The sequence below is a fragment of the Perca fluviatilis genome, chromosome 20 (genome assembly GCF_010015445.1).
Source record: "Perca fluviatilis chromosome 20, GENO_Pfluv_1.0, whole genome shotgun sequence".
Classification (NCBI taxonomy): Eukaryota; Metazoa; Chordata; class Actinopteri; order Perciformes; family Percidae; genus Perca; species Perca fluviatilis.
In genome coordinates, this window is record NC_053131.1 from 27110335 (window position 1) to 27131763 (window position 21429).

General features: G+C 41.0%; 2 protein-coding genes across 3 annotated transcripts in view; one reads left to right on the top strand and one right to left on the bottom strand.

Annotated features, from left to right (window-relative positions):
* LOC120549257 (zinc finger MYM-type protein 4-like) overlaps nucleotides 1-14207 on the bottom strand; it is a 28053-nt gene extending 13846 nt beyond the window's left edge. Inside the window, exons 1-16 of the mRNA XM_039786013.1 lie at nucleotides 14034-14207; nucleotides 11323-11920; nucleotides 9204-9256; nucleotides 8966-9115; nucleotides 8170-8233; nucleotides 6831-7030; nucleotides 6417-6541; nucleotides 4989-5223; nucleotides 4613-4828; nucleotides 4223-4373; nucleotides 3833-3948; nucleotides 3361-3720; nucleotides 2556-2706; nucleotides 2034-2209; nucleotides 1704-1881; nucleotides 597-710 (exon numbers count right to left, since the gene is read on the bottom strand). Coding sequence (XP_039641947.1) covers nucleotides 597-710; nucleotides 1704-1881; nucleotides 2034-2209; nucleotides 2556-2706; nucleotides 3361-3720; nucleotides 3833-3948; nucleotides 4223-4373; nucleotides 4613-4828; nucleotides 4989-5223; nucleotides 6417-6541; nucleotides 6831-7030; nucleotides 8170-8233; nucleotides 8966-9115; nucleotides 9204-9256; nucleotides 11323-11920; nucleotides 14034-14075 — 2929 coding nt within the window. The 5' untranslated portion in view covers nucleotides 14076-14207. The remainder of the gene's footprint in view (nucleotides 1-596; nucleotides 711-1703; nucleotides 1882-2033; nucleotides 2210-2555; nucleotides 2707-3360; nucleotides 3721-3832; nucleotides 3949-4222; nucleotides 4374-4612; nucleotides 4829-4988; nucleotides 5224-6416; nucleotides 6542-6830; nucleotides 7031-8169; nucleotides 8234-8965; nucleotides 9116-9203; nucleotides 9257-11322; nucleotides 11921-14033) is intronic.
* Nucleotides 13762-20319, top strand: adprs (ADP-ribosylserine hydrolase). 2 transcript variants are annotated; one of them, XM_039786012.1, is made up of 6 exons: nucleotides 13762-14006; nucleotides 17188-17284; nucleotides 17401-17608; nucleotides 18461-18648; nucleotides 18836-18936; nucleotides 19552-20319. In XM_039786012.1, exons 2-6 carry the CDS (start codon nucleotides 17217-17219, stop codon nucleotides 19941-19943), a joined length of 957 nt encoding a protein of 318 aa, XP_039641946.1. In that variant the 5' UTR covers nucleotides 13762-14006; nucleotides 17188-17216; the 3' UTR covers nucleotides 19944-20319. The 2 variants fall into 2 exon arrangements, with proteins under 2 accessions (XP_039641946.1, XP_039641945.1); XM_039786011.1 differs by lacking the exon at nucleotides 13762-14006 and adding an exon at nucleotides 14478-16005.
* Nucleotides 20320-21429: the final 1110 nt, after the last annotated feature.

Below are 21429 nucleotides of genomic sequence, written 5' to 3' on the forward strand. Positions count from 1 at the left end.
CCAGTCCCTCTCCATTCAAACGCTAATGTCACTCACTCAGCATCTGCCATTTTTGCTCTCACCAATGCCCGATTTATGGTTCTGCGCTGAATCTGCCCTCTGAAATACGCTACCCTTGTAACGTCTACAAAAGATATGAACAGTCAGTCTGTTTAGGGAGTAGTGCGTGTCGTGTATGGTCAACTGAGTATCAGAAGAGGGTTTTTAGACCATGCAGACTTTAAGAGGCTGTACAAAGTAGATTTTGTAACTTAATCACTAGTAATTATATTACAACCATTTTAAATGTCATTGTTTATAAAGGAAGAAAGAAAAAGTATTTGTATTTTTCTTATTTGTTCTATTCATTTCATTTGTACTGTTGAGCAAAGCAAAAATGTCTATTTTGAAAAGATTGCTTTTTATTATTTAATTTTGTAAAATATTAAAGTTGTATGTTTGTATGTTCAAGTTGAGAAATACAAATTTCAAAAGGTTAGTATTTTGTCAATTCTTCTTGATAATCAAGCAGGTAGACTCATGATACCATTATATCGCAGTATTGTAAATCGCAATGGCAATAGGGCTCTTTATCCACATCGTGCAGCCCTACTAACCAGTAAGAGCAGTATCTGCTGACACACTGGGCTGAGTGGCAGAGCCATTGGCCAGTGACACGACACCAGCTATGACAGGATTCATTTTTGAGGAGTGGTGGGGCTGGGTTGGCGCTGGAGGAAGAGAGAAACATACCAAAGTTAGATTTTGGTCATTTAACAATGTGAGATTACTACTTTTCTTTTTTCCCCCTCTATTCTTTTCTCACTGGATGCACTCCAAAACGTGACTAAGACGGTGCTCATTTGTGCTGATTGGGCGTGGTTTTCACTCCATTTGAATTTGACAAACAAAGTAGCACATACCACTTCGTGCTCACAAAGCTCTGGGCAGCATGTACACAAAACATCACCTGTACCAACAGCATCGCAAATAATAAAGACGAATGAAATCATGTTTCACATGGCTGAATATAAATACAAAAGTTTCTATAGTGTCTCTGCCGACAAGATGTAAAACGACGAAGTTAAAAGTTTACCACAGCAGATCTACCACAATTGTCAATTTGGATAGAGGCTTAACAATGCGTGTCCATGGCACTGCGTACAAATAGCCTTGAACCTGTTTTTGTCTTAGAATTTTGCCCCTTTCACAGTTTGTTTTCAGTTGATGAAAGCCATGTGTAACATTTTGGTTGCCTAAAAATGTCTTTTTCAGCTTTTGAACTAATGACGCTCCAAGTAGTCGGCTGTTCATTTTTTTCAGTAAGTACATTTAGTTTTAAGCCTGTATGTAGCCAAAATTATCATCCCAGTTAATAGGACAGTTGACGTGAATTACGGATGCACCTTTCTAAATGTGCAAGCAAGCTAGTGTTAGCGTTAGCTTGGAACTTGAGCTTCACCCTCTCGTCCAAATCTGGTCACTTCTGGCTTAAAAAAACCCAAACAAAAACAAGACGGGGACGGGCAAAATGTCAAACTCAAGGCTTCAAAATTGTAGTTCACAAACCATAGGGTGACGTCACGGTGGCTACGTGCACTTCTTTTAAACAGTCTATGGGAAAATACCTATTTAGGTGTTATTTTAACTAGCATGAGCTTGTAGGCATGTAGACTGCTACTCAACATCATACCGTAGAACACTGATTTGAGAACACAATTTACCATATGGTGCTTGTGGGGCCGCTCCAGTACCGTTACTGCTGGTGTGTTGGCTCGTCTCAAAATGCAGGTGGCAGTACTGCAACAGGCAGGTCAGGTTGCAGAAATTACGGACTGAACCCAAACACTGCAGCTTCTCAGTCATATAGCTTTGTTTCCTACAGCTGTCACATCGACCCATCTGGACAGTAGAGGAGGAGGAGGAGGGAAGAAAAGACAGGATTAGAGAGAAGAAAAGAAAAGAATGTAACCACCTTGAACAAACAGTAAGTCAATCCCCTTGATTTAATGGCCTACAATGTATACAGTGTAGAGGGACGTCTGTCTCTTTACCCCATAGTAGAGCACAGTGTACTGGGACATGCAGTGGGGTTTACAGAACTCCTCCATCTTGCCTCCGTAGTGACTGTGCAGCATCTTCTGGCCGATGCCGGAGCAGTAGGTGCAGGGACGCCAGGGATGATCCTTGTTACGAGATGTAATATCATGTTTGAAGAGAAGCTTACAGTCTGGAACACAGAATGGGTGGGGTATGATATTATTTAAATTTAAGTACAACAAACAAAAATATGTTTCAGCCCACAAGTCCTATAACAGTGATTTAATTTGACTTTTAGACCTAAGTTGATTAATAATTTAAAAGTATGGAAGGCCAGAGCTGTAGTTGGTCATCATTTAGGCCAGTTTTGTCGAGATTGTGAGTGGACCGAGTTGACTGGCATTAATCAGACGTTCTGCATTTGCAATTTTATACTTCAATCAAGGCTACAATTCTTTTCCATTGAGCCATAGGAATACCTGAAAACAAAGCAGAGGAGAGGATAATAGGGAAAAGCCTTTTCTGTGTTAACTCACTCTCACTGCAGAAGATCAGGTCCTGTTGGTTGTAACTGATGATGTCAAAGGGCACTTTCTCCTGTTTACAGAACTCACACACCATCAGGATGTTCTTCTGGGTTTTATACTGATCACAGCAAGTCCTACTGCAGAACATAGAAATACGACCCTGCAGGAAAGAATTAGCATTAGTGTAAGGTGATCATAGTTAGGTGATGAATTTAACACCCATCATGCAGCTAGCTACAAGGGTTAGGGTTAAAGGCCTTTTTACAGTCGCCGCAGCCGACCTGTCGCTCGCCAACGTGACGTCAAAATGACGTAGATCTCGCTGGTGCGCCAGAGGTCGTTCACCACTCTATTTTTTTCAGCGGCGCACGACAAAGTGGAAACAGGAAGCATTGACGAGTTCGAGGGGAACCGGATTCCAGGACTCTCCGAGTGACTGCAAGTCTCTCTTGTAAACTTACTGGGTTAAGATGAATTATTTTATGGTCAATGAAAGGCTGATCCGACGAAGAAGGTCATCAAATCAAATCGAAACATTGACGCCAATGCTGCTGCCAGTTCTGCCGTTGTTTACCTTTTTCTTCTTCTTCTAGTCCGTAGAATTAACAAAGTCTGTAGCCTTTCCTCATTAGCGCCACCTCTGTTCAGGAGAAGACTGCAGCTAGTGTTGCGACCACCACGCGCAAGTATAAACGGTTACGGCACTCCCATGACGTGACATTTACGCACGACAGGTCGGCTGCAGCGAGTATACCGGACACTTAAGTCTCTGAATATACAGAGTCTGTATGTGCATGTGAGCTGTGCTCCTTACTTGGTTACTGAATAGCAGCGGCTTCATGTTGAATTGTTTGCTGCACTGATGGCAGTTCAGCTTGGAGGGGTCACTGGGCCCGCCTTCTGCTGGTTTCAAGGAGTGATCAGCAGGTGCTCTGGCCTGGGCTTGCCCAGGGACAGAGGGGGAGGACATAGCTGGGTAGTTGGGCACCAGTGGGGGCACTGAGGTATGACTGGGATGGTGGCCCGAGTAGGGCACTGAAGATGGGTAGTCCTGAGGGATGGGAGGGACTGAGCTTGCTCCGGGAAAGGGCCCGGCTTTGGGGGGATCTCTGAGGGAGTCCCTGAGAACAGAGGTTCCATTGGTCAAGTCTGGCTGAGAGGTGTCCCCGGACTTCTGTAAAGACATGGGGTGAAAATAACAGCAATGTCAAATCTAGGCCAAAAGATGCTCCATCAACATCTTATGTTCGATATAAAAAAAGGTCCTATGCTACTGGTGCCTTTACCCGGTATGTAGAGACACAGTCATAAGAGCAGAAGTTACGAATGGTGCCGTCCACCATGGCCAGATGATACTGAGGAACAGCAGACACCCTGCACTGGCAGCAGGGGAATGCAGCACCTAAAGGAAAGGGGTAACATCAAATTAATTAATTAATAATGAGACATGCATTCGCTGGATTTGGTTGGGATATAGGCTGCAGTGATGTAACGTAAGGTGCCACCTGTAAAGTTTTAAATTCATTATATTTTGCGTTTGGTAGGTTTTCATAAACCAGTAAGAAGATTATTTTGGTCACTGAGAAGATCTGAAGCCTTTTCTAAGTTCTGCATTTCAGTATGCATTTATATGCTAACCTTGGCACGTGAGTGTGTGTCTCTGAGGTGTGTACTACCTGTGAGAATGTGTGGGGGTGGTCGACTCTGTTCCACACAAGCAGATGAACAGTAAAGCTGAACTTTGCCCCTTTGGTCTCGTTCCATAAGGGTGGAGGACACTACAGCCATTTTGTGACAGTAGGCACACGTAACCGTCTTTCTGCAGGTCTGTGCGAAAAAAAGCAAAAAAAATACACAATTAGTATTGAAGAGGTTTACATTTGCTTCATAAACATGAGGGGGCTGTGCGTGATTTTCTGCTGTTACATGATTTATAGCTACTCAAACTGACATCTTATTGCCATTTGGAGCCACTAATATGCAGAAATTGCTAGTATAGCCAAAGAGTTCATAAATACTGAACCAAACAAGATTATATGAAAATGATCTTTCACACAAACACATACCTGTTTGTAGGTGCCAATGCAGGTCGGACCACAGAAGTTGAGCTGAGTTCTTTCAATTGTGAGCGTCTGACAGGAGCCTGAGCTGCTACTACAGTAAAGTCCGCAGCCTTCACAGCAGTTCATGGCTAATTGCCGCATCTTGCGCCATGTTACAAAACAAGCATTACTACAGAGTCTGTGCAGACGACCCTGATGGGTGACCTCATGCTCAATCTGCTGCAAAGATGATAATAGTCAAACACAAGGAGGAGAAAGAGAATTAGACTGTAGATTAAGGACACAGGGAACCTAGGCCAATGCTGTTAACTTGGCTTATCAGGCATCTTGACCAAAATCTGTCTTTGCCGTTAAAGCTAGCCGTTTGTGTCTCTCTTACCCTATTGGAGACTCTGCAGACACTGCAGAAGGGTTTTTCAGGTGGGCGCTCCACTGGTTTCTCAGGCGGCTTCTCGGGTTTCTTCTCCACTCGTTTGTCAGCCCATTTATCAGGAACTTTGTCAACGGTTTTCTTCTTGTGTCTAAAGACAGACAAACAAAACTGGCCACAGAAGTAAAAGTAGGTGTTGCCGTCTGATGGAATCGTGATCATGTCCCTGGGCTGAAGAATCTCCCTGCAGAGAGAATGGCACAAGGAAAAAAAACAAAAGACAGTAGTCAAAAAAACAGGAAGATGGCAGGATTGGGGTTGGAACATACAAAGTGGCAAAAATGACAAAACGTTGAATATTTGGAATTTAATAGAAAAGACGTTTTATTTATTATGCATTCAACCTTGCCTGAACAAAGTCAATATGAATCAATTTCTTTGAAGACAACTGTAATTGTAATAATAATAATAATAATAATAATAATAATAATAATAATAATAATAATAATATATTAGGAGTAATAGTGCTCAGTGTCAAATTTGGAACTTTAAAATTAATAAACTCCCATGTAGGGCTGGGCAATATATCGATATCGTGATATGAGACTAGATATTGTCTTAGATTTTGGAAATCGTTATATCGTAAATGGCTTAAGTGTTGTCTTTTCCTGGTTTTAAAGGCTGCATTACAGTAAAGTGATCTCATTTTCTGTGTTACCAGACTACTCTAGCTGTTCTATTATTTTTTTTACCCAGACATTATGTCCACATTACTGAAGATTACATATCTTAAATTTCATTGTGAAGATATTTTGTTAAAGTACCAATTGTCAACCCTATAATTTCGCCACAATATCGAAATTGAGGTATTAGGACAAGAATATCGCGGTATCTGATTTTCTCCATGTCGCCCAGCCCTACTCCCACGCGATTAAATGAGACGATCACTTGTCACTTTATAGAAAAATGACAATGTGTACAGTAAAATGATGGAGAGAAAAACTACAAACATACATAGTGTTTTGGTGAGGAAAAAAAGCTTTTTATATAAGTTTTTTAACTGTACATGGGATTTAGGATTCTGACATGTGGGCCACTGAATAGACACATTTTCAATTACACTACAATAGAATTAGATTGTCATACAGTATATTATCAAGAAAAAACATGCAGTGTTCAGCAATATGATGGAAATGTCTTGCTGCCTTAAGGCACCCTTTACACTTGTCGGTTGCAAAATCAACTCTTCTGTATTCATCTACCTAACTTTAAAAGTCAGAAATAGCAAAACTCCCTAAAACAAACTGAAAGGAGCACAATATTTTGACCATGAGTATTTTCATGTGGTAAACGAATACACCTCATATAAACCGACTGCCAGCTCATGGGAGCTAAATGCAACCCAGATTTAAGTTTATATACTGAACAAAGATGTACCTGTTGCACTGAAAACAGGATCGGTTCTTGTTAGCTGGAGGCAGATGACCAGTCAGACAGACCGTGGAGCAGAAGAGCTGCGTCGAACCTTTCCTTTGGAATGCTGTTTGGCCTTTCAGAAGAACCTACAACCATTTACAGAACCATGAAACATAAAACTGACAGGGAATAAAATGCTACATCGCTGCCAAAAGTCCTGACACATTAAACATCATTTCTGCTTATCGTGCCATAAATATAGCCGATAAATATAGAAAATATGAATCTGTCAGTATTCCATGTTAATAACAATGCAATAGACATGAGTGACTATTCAAAAGTGTTTGACATTAAAAAAATAAAACAGTTTTCCCTTAATACTACGCACATCTATGTAGAGGGGTCATGTTAAGCAGCACAAAGTTACAACAGTACCTTAGAGCAGCCACTGCAGCGAACGCTACCAGGAACGGCAGGCGGAGGTGGGCGTGGGGGTGCTGGTACCAGAGCTGGTAGTGAACTGGGGATTGGAGCTGGCGGTCTGAGAGGGAGGGGAGCTATAGCTTGTAGGACATGCTGTCCTCTACCTGGGATAAAAATGGCCGTTGGAGTAGGAGCTGGGACTGCAGCTGGCACTTGAGTGGATAAGAGGGAAAAGAAAGAAGAACAAGTAACAACAACAATATTTTTTGATAACCCACACATGGAAAATCTGCAGTTCTAAACCACTGGCTGCTGACACAGATGCATCTAAAAAAACATTAGCAGGGCTCTGCCGGTGAACCAGCATGCACAATAATACCACTGCCCCCAGAACTGGAGTATCTTAACTGAATGCAGTCGTTATTCATGTTTTAACAGTGTTTTTCCAGCTATAAATCATTTAAGCAGTAGACATTAAAATGTCTACTGCTTAAATGACCATACCAGGGGTTTTCCACTGTCAGCCCAGTCAATCATGTGTGCTTACAACTACAAGCACTACACATTTCGCAAAATATTAGAAAAGTTCAAGTATGGCTTGGTATGCATGCTTTGGGAAATGACTGTCACTGACGGAAGATGAAAACAGATATTTATTTGGTTGAAACAAAACCACGGTTATGGTCCTTTAAAACATGACCGGACTAACCCAATGGCTCTTGCGTGCAGTAACCAAACTGACCCCAGCATTTTCGGTGTGTGCGACAGATTTTGAACAACGGGACAAGAGCTTGTTGAAAGCGTTGTGGTTTTTTTCGGTTTGAAATCTGTTTGTGAGTGGGCTTTGGTTGCATGCAGGTAAACAATCCGAGAGTAAAAGAGGCGGAACACATTAGACAAAATGCACTCTTGGAACCCATCGGCTATCATCTGACCTTGGTTGCTTTAAAAAAAAAAAAAAAAAAGTGATTTATCTGCATTAATATGCCAACATCTGTTTATAGAGACGTTGTTTCTTAACTCCAGATCCATTCTCGCGTCTCAAGTTGCTAATCTGACGCAGCACACGGAAGAAGAAGTCTTGGCCCGGAATTCCGCTGGCTACACCGGAAACCCCGAAATAAATAAATAAAGAGATAGATATATATATATATATATATATATTTTCCCACAGAGGCTAAATCGTCATCAGACTGGTAGCCAATGGGTTCTGAGATTGCTTCCTGCTAAAGTCTTCTTCTTATCTAACTTTCAAACATGAACAGGACACAATATGACCACTACAAAATGTCAGGTCTGATGTTAAAATGAGAGAAGCATGTCCCAACAACGAACAAATAAATTAACCTACCGGTAGGAGATGCAAAGGTGTTCCCTCCACCTACAGAGTAGACAGAGCTGATCCTCAGCTCCTCCTGAAACGAGAACAAATAAAATAATAAAATAAAATTGAAAAAGCATTTGACTCAGGGTGCAAAATTAACTTTTTGGTTTGTCCGCCAATGGCTGGTAAAATAAAATAAATAAAAATTTTTTTAAATATGATACCAAAATATTTTTCAACCAGCCATAAAACTGCATAAGATGTCCTTAAAAACACAGCAGCTCATTGTATTGCTGTCGCGGTCATAGAAAAGCGGATCTCTCTCCATCCCTGATCTGTGAAGCACCACTTCAACATACTCGCTCATTTTTTTTTTACGGATAGTGGAATATTTTCCTCTGCGGTACCGACCAGTACCAGTTAAAGTTAGTGTAACCGTCGTGCTGTGGACAGCAAGGATCAATCAAAGAAATGCGATTAAATTATTGATGGTCATTCGTTGCATGCTGCCACCAGTGTTGAGAGTCGGAGCAAAACAAAACAAGGTCATTCAACTTATGCATTGTAGTAATGAGTAGTGAAGCAGGCCGGTTTCAGCAAGAATAGAATTAATGATCTTGTATTTTATTCAACATAGATTTTTTTGTGATCCTTTTGGACCTTGATTCTACGATTATTAACAAACAGCATACAGTATGGGCTGTCAACAGCTTCAATCCAATCCTTCATTATTTTCTGGTTAAATCCCATTACAATTCTACACTTAGTAGTACTGAACATAAACAGCAGGTGCATACTGAGAACATTCTCTCCTCACACCTACCTCCTGATGCTCCAGCTCCTCTTTGATTTGTCTGATGGAGCTCTGAGGCAGTAAAGCAGCATCGTAGCCCTCATCAATGGGCTCATCTTTAATATTGATACTAGGAGACATTGGGGGATTACTGTCCGCCATTGGAGCTGCGTCTGACCTCTGAAATAATAGAGTATTCGTAATTATCTGACGAAGGTTCAACAAGTTTTTTCACCGCATTTACTTGACAGTCTTTCTAGAGCCCTACCTCTCCCTGCTGGCTATCTTCGGTCTCATCTGTCTGGTTCAGGACGCCTCCATCTGATAGAAAGGTAGAAAAGAAAACGTTCATTAAAAACAGTACATACTTCACCTAGGAGTTTACAACTAGTCCAGACCACCATAAATGCCTGCAAATAATGGACAATAAAACACACTGGCGCAAATTCCATAGCGCACTTAAAACTATTTTCCAAGAATTTTACCCCCCCCACCCCACACACACACACGTTCATCTCACATTTTGTTCTGGGGCAGCACACACCAAACCCTGACACACCCAGCTGATATCTCAATGAACTGTGTGCTTTTTGTTAAAAGTTGCACTTAAACAAGCTATAAACACTACTAGTTAATAAAAAGATAAAATAGAGAGAAACTAAACAAACAAGGCTACCATTTTCACAACACTCTCAATTTTGTTTAACAGTGTAGTTGTATGCTGAGAATACGACTACTGCAACTGGTTCTGTTAAGTTTTGCTTTGCACTGGAATTGTCAGCCTGTTGTCATGTCCCTGTGAAAGAGGCCTGGTATAAAATGAGAAGGAGATTTCCCACTAAAAGGAATTTATTATGCAGTACAGCATGTCAGCCCACTCTCTCTGCTTTTGGCTGCTGATAAAGTCAACCGGTGCCTGCACCACTGTGCACAAACTACATGAAATGACTAGCCAAAGTCGGTTAAATGGCCACTTCAGCCATTTAGTATTGCACTTTTATAAAAGGACACAGACTTACAAGAGAGAGGAATGGTCAAGATATCTTGTCCTTTATTCTCAAGAACAGGCCAAGCCACCAAAATACTGGATTCTACATTTTCCATAATGCAACTCCATAGTGTCTTTTGTTAGACCCTCCCTGCCTGGTAAATGCCCATTTCTTTGAAAGCTCTAAAAATCTCTAGGACATTATTGGTATTATTTTCTCAGACCTCAGAAAGCTCCTTCCAGAGCCCTAGAGCAGATTATACAACTGTTTAGTTTAGTAGTATTCTCTGTGACAAATGAACTGAACCTGATGCGTAAAATTGGTGGTGTGCCCCTTTAATAAAAGCCCAAAGAACAATGGTCCTGGTGTGTCAGGACCATAGACGGTATAATATTAATGGACAGAGCATGTGTGACGTCACCCATTGGTTTGTGGAGATCTGCTATGAGTCAATGAGTTTGCCGTTATGGGCGCAGCCATCCTGGTTGCGGATGTGACGATTTAAGACGAGAGGGAAGAGTGAGGGAGGAGCTACGTTACGTTACACACTTTCACTGTCAATTACATCATAGCCACGCCCTAAAACACCCCCTGATTTATCGCCGATTTTAAAATCAACGAGACCATAATTTAAAAAAATTATCATTCTGTGTTGCATAAGACTGAAAACTAGCGATTGAGACCATAAACTCATTATGAAAATGTTTACGGAGGTAATAAATCAAGTGAGAAGTGGGTCACTTTCTCATAGACCTCTACAGAAACAAACCTCCTTTTGCAACTGCATGTGTCGCCCCCTGCTGGAATTCAGATAGAATGCAGTTTTAAGGCACTTCCGCATTTGCCGAACCGGATGCTTTGTCCATTATTATACAGTCTATGGTCAGGACCATAGGCTGTAGATGGACTGCCTTAACAGCTCTCCAAAAGTGAAGCCAAAACACCTCGATCGCCCCCTGGTGGCCAGCTGCAGTATAGGTCATAAATCCCACCCTCTCCATGTTTGTTGGTGGGACACGGGCCAAATAAACAAAATAAATAAATAAACAAACAAAAACGAGGTACACTTCAAATTCTTTTTTTTCCCAAAGTTGGTTTCTGTCATTTTAGATAGTTTCGATATTGCTGACATATGTTCATGTGTTAATTTCTTTGGATAAATTTGGTTTAAATTATTTATTTGATGCTATAAAAACAGCGTGAAACGTCATGATTGACAGCGGTGATTGACTCGCGATTGGTGAAGCGGGTGTATGGGCGGGACATCGGTATCATGGCTCCACCGCCAGATCAGGGCCCTATGAAGTAGTACAATACATTGGATAGACACTTGCAGCATGGCACTGGTGATCACTCTTGTCTTTTACAACCGTCTTTCTCATTTGCATGCAGGTTTACCTCGGCTGTTGTCAGGTGTATTGTCCTGGGAGGAGTGGGAGGTGTTAGCAGACCCACTGCTCCCTTCCCGCTCTTGCTCCTCTCTGGGCTGACGCGCAAAGGGTTCGTCTTGAGTTGCGTTGTTCCCCACTCCTGGTTGGGCTCTTTCTGGGTTTGTCTTGCCCACATTAACATCCTCCAGGGTGTCCATTTGCATGGCAAAGTGCCAGTCTTCATCTTCTTCTTCTTCTCCTTCTTCTTCTTCTTCTGGCCCATAAGAAGGAAGGCCATCCAGTGCGTCATCAAATGCTGCCCCTCCACTTCCTCCCCCTCCTTCGCTGGTTCCCATGGTAAACGAGGAGTTTCGGACAGAGGGAGGGGAGGAAATGCGAGGAAAGGATGACTCTCCCATCCCCTCATCAATCTTTTCTTCCGGTCTGCTGCTGCTGCTATCCTCTTCTTCTACCGGCTGGTGTTCCCCTTGTCCTGAAGTTTTGTCTACTCCCTTTGTCTCGTCCGGACCTCCACTTGGGGAAGAGATGAAAGAGCTCCTGGAGGAGTCAGCAAAGTCTCCAAGCCCCATCACTTCGTCAAACACTCTGGACAGGCGCTCCTCATGCTGAAGGGGAGAAACGGGTTAGGGATTTCAAGCGGCAAATTCACGTATCTCAAGGAACTCAAGGAATGATGCACTTTAATCTTCTATTCCTCACTGTCAAATCTAGAATAGATCGTTATTGTCCACTCGCATGGTCATTTTTCATTTGGCTTCACATACACTAAAGACACTTAAAAATTTCTGAAATACATAAAGTCTAAAATAAAACCTCAAAATGTCAAAGGAAACAACATTTCACCCACACTATAAATACCAAATAGCTATAACTTCAAGCTACAGTTGGTAACCTTAATAAAAAATAACATTTTGTCATATTTGCTCAGACTGTCACTATATTCTGAGAGTACTATATGAATCAAATTATCTGTGAAAACAATCCCGTTCATCTGCCTCCTACTGGTGCTCCTAATAGCAGTGGAAACCCGCAATTGCTAAAGGAGCATTAGGGGGAGGCAGAGGAACAGATTATATCTGTCTCAACTACTGTTATCAGGAATCAGTTTCAGCAAATATTCAAACCATTTCAGCCATTCAAACAGTTGTATGTATGTGTATAGCATATCCCCTCTCCATTTCTTATAACTTAATGAACCATCAGATTTTTAAAATGCGCCACCAACCTCCAGCTAATATCTTCTCAGACAACAATGTGATAGTGTTGAACTCGACTTCAGCTGCACAAAGGGAGGGCCACTTGTACATCACAACTGTATTTTTAAGCTGTGATGTATTCCATACTAACACACACACACACACACACACACACACACACACACACACACACACACACACACACACACACACACACACACACACTCTGCCTCAAGCAGCAAACCCATTTCCCATACAATTGGCTGGCAAGCCAACTTGCCCCATCACTTTACACAGTAATAACACAACAGTGACAGTACCAAGCACAACCATCACCAAAATCAGTAGTCAGTAGATAGTGTCTTTGACTTTAGTGAAATAGGAAAACACATTTGTGTCTTTCTATTTTTATTTTTACAAATCCTACCGATATAATGAGTTTATATCTTACTGTTCGGGGTAGCATGAGAAACCCTACAATCTCATCAAATAACACCCTGCCCTCACTGATTTTAACCTCCCCATGTCCATATTTTAGGAAACTGGCTATACGAGCCTCGGTCATTAATTTCTTGCTATTATATAATATATCCATTAGTGGTATGGAGGGGGGCGTCCCACCAAACTCCATTTAAAATTCGGCCATTCATCGTGCCCTGGCGTAAACTTATACAGACACACACACGCACCAAACAATCCAGTAAGACAATGTAGTAGTTAGCGGGGTCCTCAAGTAAAAAAATAACATTGGTGACTCGTTGGCCAACACTAAATGTTCATTAAAATCTCCACTTTTTTATTGTTCGCTGCAGCCCTCCGCGATGCAAGGGCTTTATGGAACCAGCAGTCAACAGCACCAGCTCCAGCTGTAGTGCTGGGATAATAAAGGCTCTTGGGGTTCACAAAAAGACCTGCATCATATTCTCTTTAATATATTCGTTTGCAGTTTATCAAATTGTCAGGCTATTAGGGAACTTGGCGTGGCGGCATGCATCAGTGCAGCAAGCTGCAGGGTTGTAAGCTAGCTTGCTAACGTTAGCTTCAATGTGCCCATCTCGACCGGAAGTTAGCCCACAATAACTAAATGTCTTCTTATGTAGCAACATCAACTGATCAATTCAGCTTGCCGTCTGAGTGTCGCTATAATTATATTATAGATTTGCATTTCTTACCTTTAATCGTTTAAGTCTAAATTCCTCCGAGTCCGCCATGTTTTAATTATGCAGCAGACGCCGCGCTTCCAAACATCCACCCACTTTTGGGGGTTATGGGTTATTTATGCTAGCAGCTAACGCTACTAACAAAAAGGATGCAGCAGCAAACTAAATAAAGAGGGTAACTTAGTCGGCTAGCGCCAAGACAAGGTGTAACTGTGAGAACAAGGCAACCAACCATCTAGCTAGCCAATGTTTTGGATTTAATTTCTGAAGAGAAGAAACAACGTTACATATAACGTTAAACCGTCCACTAAGACGACGACGAAGACAACACTTTGGTGGGAAAGATAACGTTATAGCTTTACCGTAATTTTGGGTGGCTTTTCTCCGTCTTCTGCTCCTGACATTGTAGGTAGTTGTCAGAAATGGTATCTTGCTCCAGATAATTGTGTTGTACTGTAGTGGTTGCTGTTGTAAATGCGTAATGACATTTACTTTTCTAGTCTTCACACCAACCCTTCGCCTAACCCCGTTTTTTTCAAATGCCATCCCCAGAAAAATACAGCGTGCTATATTCGGGTCAATACGGCAATCTTTTCAGCTTTGAATGACCTTTTTTTTCTCTTCCTTCTTTATTGAACAACAAATTGACAAACAACAAAGCACAATATTCAAATCATTATGTGTCGGAGTAGTACAATAATAAATATCTAAAAAAAAAACAATAACACATGAAAGTGCATTTGTAAATATAATAACATTTATATAATAAATACATACATGGTCTTCAATTTAAATTAAAGTTTTTTGAATTTAACTTATTAATTGGTACAATCTAACACCTCTTAGCAGTTCTTTGAGGATTTTAAACATATATTTCAGGGATTTACAATATTGGCAAAATTCATTACATAAAGCAATAAACACGGTTGGGGGTTTCATAAAGTAATAGTTGTTTTGCCATTCTAAGAATTGTATTAATCATCAGGTTTTCTAGTTTCTCTTTCTTAACCAGTCCATACATTACATCTGCATTTGATTCGAGTTCAACAGATACATTATTGTGTCTAAACCATTCTTCTATTTCTTTCCAATATAGTTTGGGGATGACAGGAAAAGAAAATATGTTCTGTAGTTTCAGTGAAAGGATAATACATTACTTTACATTTGCTTAACTTAATTGTAATTTAAGGGCTTGGCTAGAAGGAATATTATTGATTAATTTGAAAATAATTTCTGTAGCTTTGGGTAATATAGAATCGTGTAAAAAATTGAATCTTAACACTGGATCTATGTCTTTAAAATAAAGACAGCAGTAGACATTTGGTGTTCATTTTAAACGTCATTACCTTCATATTCATAGACCTAATTACTTTCATTTGAGGGTAGGTGTAACCTGGTTATTCATTGTTATTTTTTAGATGTAGGGCCTACATTATAAATGAAAGTGAAGAGGACTTTACATTCAATAATTCACCTCGTGGTCTGACTATAAGTGCACTATTTTGGACAAATCGCATAAAGCACACGAATAAGACACTGATCCTGTATTTTTTCCTCAGTTTCACTAATATATTCTAAATTTTGGATCCATTTATGAGTAAACATACAGGTCTCATCCTGTCAGGGCCAGAACCCCTATCCAGCAGAGGGCGATCTTAACAGATGTATGGCTCTACCGTAAACATTAGAGTATCAGCGCAAACTTTAGCGTACGGTGGTCATGAGAAAAGTGAGCTCTGTGGTAAAAATAGCTAAAGAAGGTGGACACGCAACACATCTACTGTGGTCAAATTTAAAACCCTAACAACAAGGCACAGAAACGTACCTTTTCTTCGTAAATTTGGTCGCATTTATTGTATCAACTGCGGTATCTTAATGCCTATCCTTGTATAGAAATATAAAAACACAGCAGACTGCAGCTTGTCTTTCAATGAAAGCCCACTCTATGTAAGTGTATTTCTATGTGCGCCGACCCGAACCTCCCATCGGGGTCAAACAGGCATCAAAACCTTTTCGGGAAGCAGTAGAGAGAGTCGACATTATTGTTGTTGTTGTTGTTGTTGTTGTCGTCGTCGCTTGTGCTGTATCCTTTACCTGTCTCGGAGTGTTTTCTCGGTGTAGGTTGAAGTCTCTTCACCGGCGGATGAATGGCAATGGCGGCAGTGAGAGCGGTGGCAGCGGGGGGCCCGGCGTCTTTGTCCCGGTTTAGGGGAGCGCTGGTCGCGGCTGTGCTGGGAGATTGTGTCGGCGGAGAGTTTGAAGGAGCGGAGGAGGTTCCCATGGAGAGTGTGCTGCAGCATCTGAGCAGCCTGTACGACGAGACCAAAGGGAATGGTTAGAGAAAGGATGAGATTTCATGCACCAGTCCGGGGAAATTAAATACCATATTACAGGGTGGCACTGATAGAAGTGCGAGAGATACGTGGCTATTGGCTAAACTCCCAACGTACTGTAGGCTACTCTAAACCCATGGCAACCTGTCCTGCAGAAGAGTCCAGCTCTGACATCCCTTATTCACCAGGGCTGTAGATGCTTTACTAGGCTATGCTGCCATATTAAACTGGAGGCAATAAAGCGTTACATAGGGGGTTTCATTCTGAGTAACTCACATCGATTTTATTATACCATAATTTACAGCTAAACGTCAAAATAATAGTAAATGGCAGAAATGAGTAGCCTGCCTACAATGATACTTACTGCTGTACCGTTCCTTTTTATTACTTTATTTCTGTTTAACTTATTTATTATATTATTTTACATTCTATTTTTATCTTTATTGATGCATACTATGTGTTAGGGCTGGGCGATATGGAGAAAATCAAATATTACGATATTTTGACCAAATACCTTGATATCGACACCGCAACGATATTGTAGTGTTGACTATCGGTGCTTTCACAAAATATTTACACAAAGAGATTTTAGATAAATAATCATAAGTAATGTGGATATAATGACTACGTGGGTAAAGGCAAATAATAGAGCAGTTACAACAGTCTGGTAAGCTCAGAAAATGACATCACTTTATTGTAATGCAGCCTTTAAAACCAGGAAAAGACAACACTAATGCCATTTTCCGATATCCAAAATCTAAGACGATATCTAGTCTCATATCTCGATATCAATATAATATCGATATATTGCCCAGCTCTACTATGTGTATGTGTTTATACTTATATTGTATATATTCTTTTTAGCCTTCTTATATTTAGAGAATGTGTGACATGCACCAACAACACCATGACAAATTCCTTGTTTGTGTAAAAAACGTACTTGGCAATAAAGCCCTTTCTGATTCTGATGTTCACAAACCTAAAGTATGAGAAAACCAAACTTCTATTGACATTAGAGGACATTTGGCCAACACGCTTTAATTGACAAGTCAACAGAAATGAATTGATTTCTTCAATTTGTAGACAGTGCTGACATTCTAGTAATGTTGATAGGCCTATACGTCATGCACGTTGTTTTTGTACACTATCATCCAGTGTTAATATGTCTGTCTGTGTGTGTTAGGTATCCTTGAGTACAGTGACGACACGGCAATGGCACGTTGTGTGGTCCAGTCTCTACTCACCCGTGCCGGCTTTGATGAGCAAGACATGGCTCGCAGGTATACCAATGCACACTAGCTGCTGTCACTTATATTTTTGTTTGCAGAGTTTGAATTGAGGGATGCACTTACACACAAAACACAAATTGAACTGCCCTGGTGTCTCACCCCTCTAGGTTTGCTAAGGAGTACAGTGCGTCCCCAGGTCGTGGTTATGGTTCTGGAGTGATCCAGGTGTTGAAAAAGCTGTCCTCCCCTCAGCTCAGTGATGTGTACCAGCCGGCCAGGGACCAGTTTAATGGTCGAGGCTCCTTCGGGAATGGGGGAGCCATGAGGGCGGCCCCCTTCGCACTGGCTTTCCCCGATCCAGTTGATGTTAAAAGGGTGAGCAGTGGACATCCTTTGGGCAAAAACCACATCTTTGGTGACACGCATGTTGAAGCTATGTAATTTCTATGAATTGTCTAAAACTTCAGTAATTCTGTAGTATGTTTGTGCTTTTATTTCCATTTGAAATTTATTTTTTTGTGTGACCAAGTAAACTGTCCTAATTTTCCATTTGACACACACCTTAAGTAAAGTCTTGACTCTAAAAATGAAAAACTTTGGCCCAAGTGTGCAGGTGAGAAACATTTACTATGCTCAGTACCAGTTTTCCTGAATTTAAATCAAAATACTTTACACTTGCACAAAAATACTTGAAATTGATAGTAACTTTCATGCTAAGTCAAGTCTCCGATCACTAGGACACAAAGGGGGATGTCTAACTGCGTGTCAATCACTGTTCATGCACACGCATTTATTCTCCCTTGTGGGGGGAGGGGCTTAGGAGACCGTTTTGGGCTTTAGCGAAAAGGGGTGAGGGACTGAGAAGGTGTCGATGTTCAAATTTTTTGGCTAAATCCTGGATCTTTGCAGTCCTACCCACAGCACCTTTAATATGCTGACACTGACATATGACACTGTGGTTAGCTAACCATAATGTGGTTCTTCTGTGATCAGCTAACAACCAGACAAGTGTCTTAAAACACAGTCGATAGGGTGTATTTATAAAATCTTCATTAATGCATAAAACAGCACAAAATAATGTTAATGTTTATTTTGCTGAAAACCTTCCCTTTCTGTGTACTTTGTCTTAGTTATGACTGACTATAAAACGCACAGGCTTGCATTGTGAGATCCACTGACTTGTTTGTGCAGAGTTGGTTTGATTTCTTTCTTTCTTTTTGTCTCCAGTTCGCCCGTCTGGGTGCCATGCTGACCCACTCCTGCTCTCTGGGTTACAATGGGGCAGTGCTGCAGGCGTTAGCTGTGCACCTCTCCCTTCAGGGGGCGCTAGACCTGCCCCAGCAGTTCATCAGCAGGCTAATTACAGAAATGGAGGAAGTGGAGGGCAACGAAGCTACACGCAATGATGCCAGAATGTAAGTCCTGAATTAACGACGCTACCGCTCTAGGAGGTCAGAGCTGTAATCTGATGTTTGGGGTTCATTGGCAGGAAACACGGAAGAATTTATAAAGATGGAAAAACAAAAAGGAATAGAATCAGGTTGTATTGGGAGTGCTATTTCTTTAGTATCAATCTTCCTTTAACATGGTGTTTCTGTCCAGCCTAAAAGAAGCAGAGAAGCCATTCTGTGAGCGCCTCCACAGAGTTAGAGACCTGATGGACAGGAGCAAGGTCAGCATCGAGGAGGTCATTTCTGAACTGGGTGAGAATCTGTCTATCTTTATCTTGACTATTCATTGAGGGCATCCATTTCCAAAACCTATATTTTTATACGTACTGTATTCTATTTTCATTTTTATTATCTAGGGTCACAAACAATGGCATTTTTTTGTATCATTGAATAATCTGCCAATTATTTTCTCGATTTGTTTGTGTGAAAACAATGGAAAATGCCTGTCACAGTTTTTCAAAGCCCAGGTTGACTTATTCAGATTGCTTGTTTTCTTCGAACAACCACAAGATATTCAGACTACTCTCATAGAAGATGAAGAAAAACATTACATTTTCCCATTTTGTGAAGCTAGAACCATCAAAATGAGTGCTTTGAAGTCACTTTAACGATAATTGGACAATTAAAATATTTGCTGATTTATTTTCTGTTGGTGGACTAATTCATTTGAGTATGGATGAACAGTAGGATGGAATTCCATTTCCTCCTTAGGGATCTTGAAAACAGCCATTTTGCAGCTGAAAAAAATATTGTTATTTACCTATTGCTGCTCTTGTTGATTAAATATTATATCAAGGTTTTATTTGGATAGAGCAAATAGATTGTTTCAATAATGGGTGAAACTGTCTTCCTGTCTTTCCTTTCTAGGTAACGGCATTGCGGCACTCCACTCGGTCCCCACTGCCATATTCTGCGTCCTCCACTGCCTGCAGCCACGAGAATGCCTTCCTGAGAACTATGGCGGCCTGGAGAGGACTATAGCGTACAGCCTGGCCCTGGGAGGGGACACAGACACCATAGCCTGCATGGCAGGGGCCATCGCTGGGGCCCACTATGGCATCGAGGCTATTCCTCAGTCATGGATAAAGTGCTGCGAGGGAGCCGAGGACGCAGACATGAACGCAGAGCGACTTCACATGCTGTACCACCAGTCATCTCAGGGAGGCGGGGGGGGGACAGGAGAGCAGAGCGGTAAAGACGCATCTGAAAGCCAGTCAAACGCTTCTAACGGCACAGAGAAGAAATCTAGAGCTGAGTGATTCGTCAACTGGAGTTTGACAAAAGGACTCTTAAACACACAGATTCCACGCTAACACTTGGTAATAACGTTTTTGGGACTGTGTTGGTTAACTGAGAACCTGTGAATAAGGGCAGGCTATCTCAACACTGACACATTAGCCTATATTATTGATCAAAACAGCTCATTATTTTCTGAGACCCCAAGCTTGCCAAAAATAAAAAAGCTAAATTTGTAACAGAATAGTGAAGCTGATTAAATAAGAAAAAAATAAGAAAGGGACAGACTGCATTGACTGTATGATAACGTCATACAGAAAGTCGTAGTACACACACACACACACACACACACACACACACACACACACACACACACACACACACACACACACACACACACACACACACACACACACACACCACACACACCCCACCTCCCTTCCCTGCTCTCTCCTGTTTTGTGTTGAACAATCTTTTGTCATGTGAAAGTTGCACTATGATTTGGCCATGTCTTGTTTTATCCTTTTGGTGGATAACAATTATTTAATAAACTTTTTTTTTTTAATTCACATAATCTCTATGAGTTATTATTTTGCATTTAAGATTTAGAATGCACATTTGTTTCAGGAAGGTCAGCTCCATCAAGATGTCTTATTACTGATCTTGTAGCCCAGCACAACTCCTAACTAACAGACTGTTAGTATTAGAAAAACCACAAGTCTACAGTCATAGTCACAGCGGTGCACTGAGCTAAATGCTAATGTCAACTCGCTAACATGCAAGTTTGCCTTGTTCACCTTCTTAGTTTTGTGTGTTAGCATGCTAACATTAGCTATTTAGCACTAAACACAAAGAACAGTTGAGGTTTATTGTTTAAGGATCCCCAGTAGAAGCACACACGGGTGCCTCTAGTCTTCCTGGGGTTACGGACATAGAAATGCAATAGAGACGTACAATAACAGTACAGACAATTCTAAAGGTTGATATATTTTTTATATCAAAGTGATTTTGTAAACGATGTAGGATACTTGGAGTGCTGAGAGGCCCTTATTGCTCTGGCCAATAAGAGCCCTGTTCTCTGTGAGTAGTTTTGATTTTAGTGCTGGGCTTTTTTTTTTAAATAACAGAGAGGCAATTTTAAACTAAATAAAAGTGTCTTTAAAAGGTGGACACATTAGAAACTGCAAATGAGCAAGACACAGCAAGCTGGAGTGCTGTTCTTGGCCCAGTTTTTGGTCTAGTCTTTGGTTTTTGGTCCAGTTTTCCCCTTTTGTCGTAGAATGACATGTATGAGGAGAATGTATTCAACAAATTAAAAAAAACAAACAGCGAAACTAAACCTGGGTATGAATCTCACATCAAATTGTTAAGTTAGTAAGTAGTTTATTCTAGACCTGATCTGAAGAAAGTTTTTTGACAAACTGCAAAAACCAATAAGACCCAAGTGTTTGTGCGTTGCTATAAAAAAATACTTGCATCTGTCAGCGCCTCATCCATGCTTCGCCTTTT

Coding starts and splice junctions, on each gene's coding strand:
- adprs (XM_039786011.1), top strand. CDS start 15,819: ATGGCAATGGCGGCAGTGAGAGCGGTGGCAGCGGGGGGCCCGGCGTCT. Junction 17,285..17,400: donor GAGCAAGACATGGCTCGCAG/GTATACCAATGC, acceptor TCACCCCTCTAG/GTTTGCTAAGGAGTACAGTG. Junction 18,937..19,551: donor GGAGGTCATTTCTGAACTGG/GTGAGAATCTGT, acceptor TTTCCTTTCTAG/GTAACGGCATTGCGGCACTC.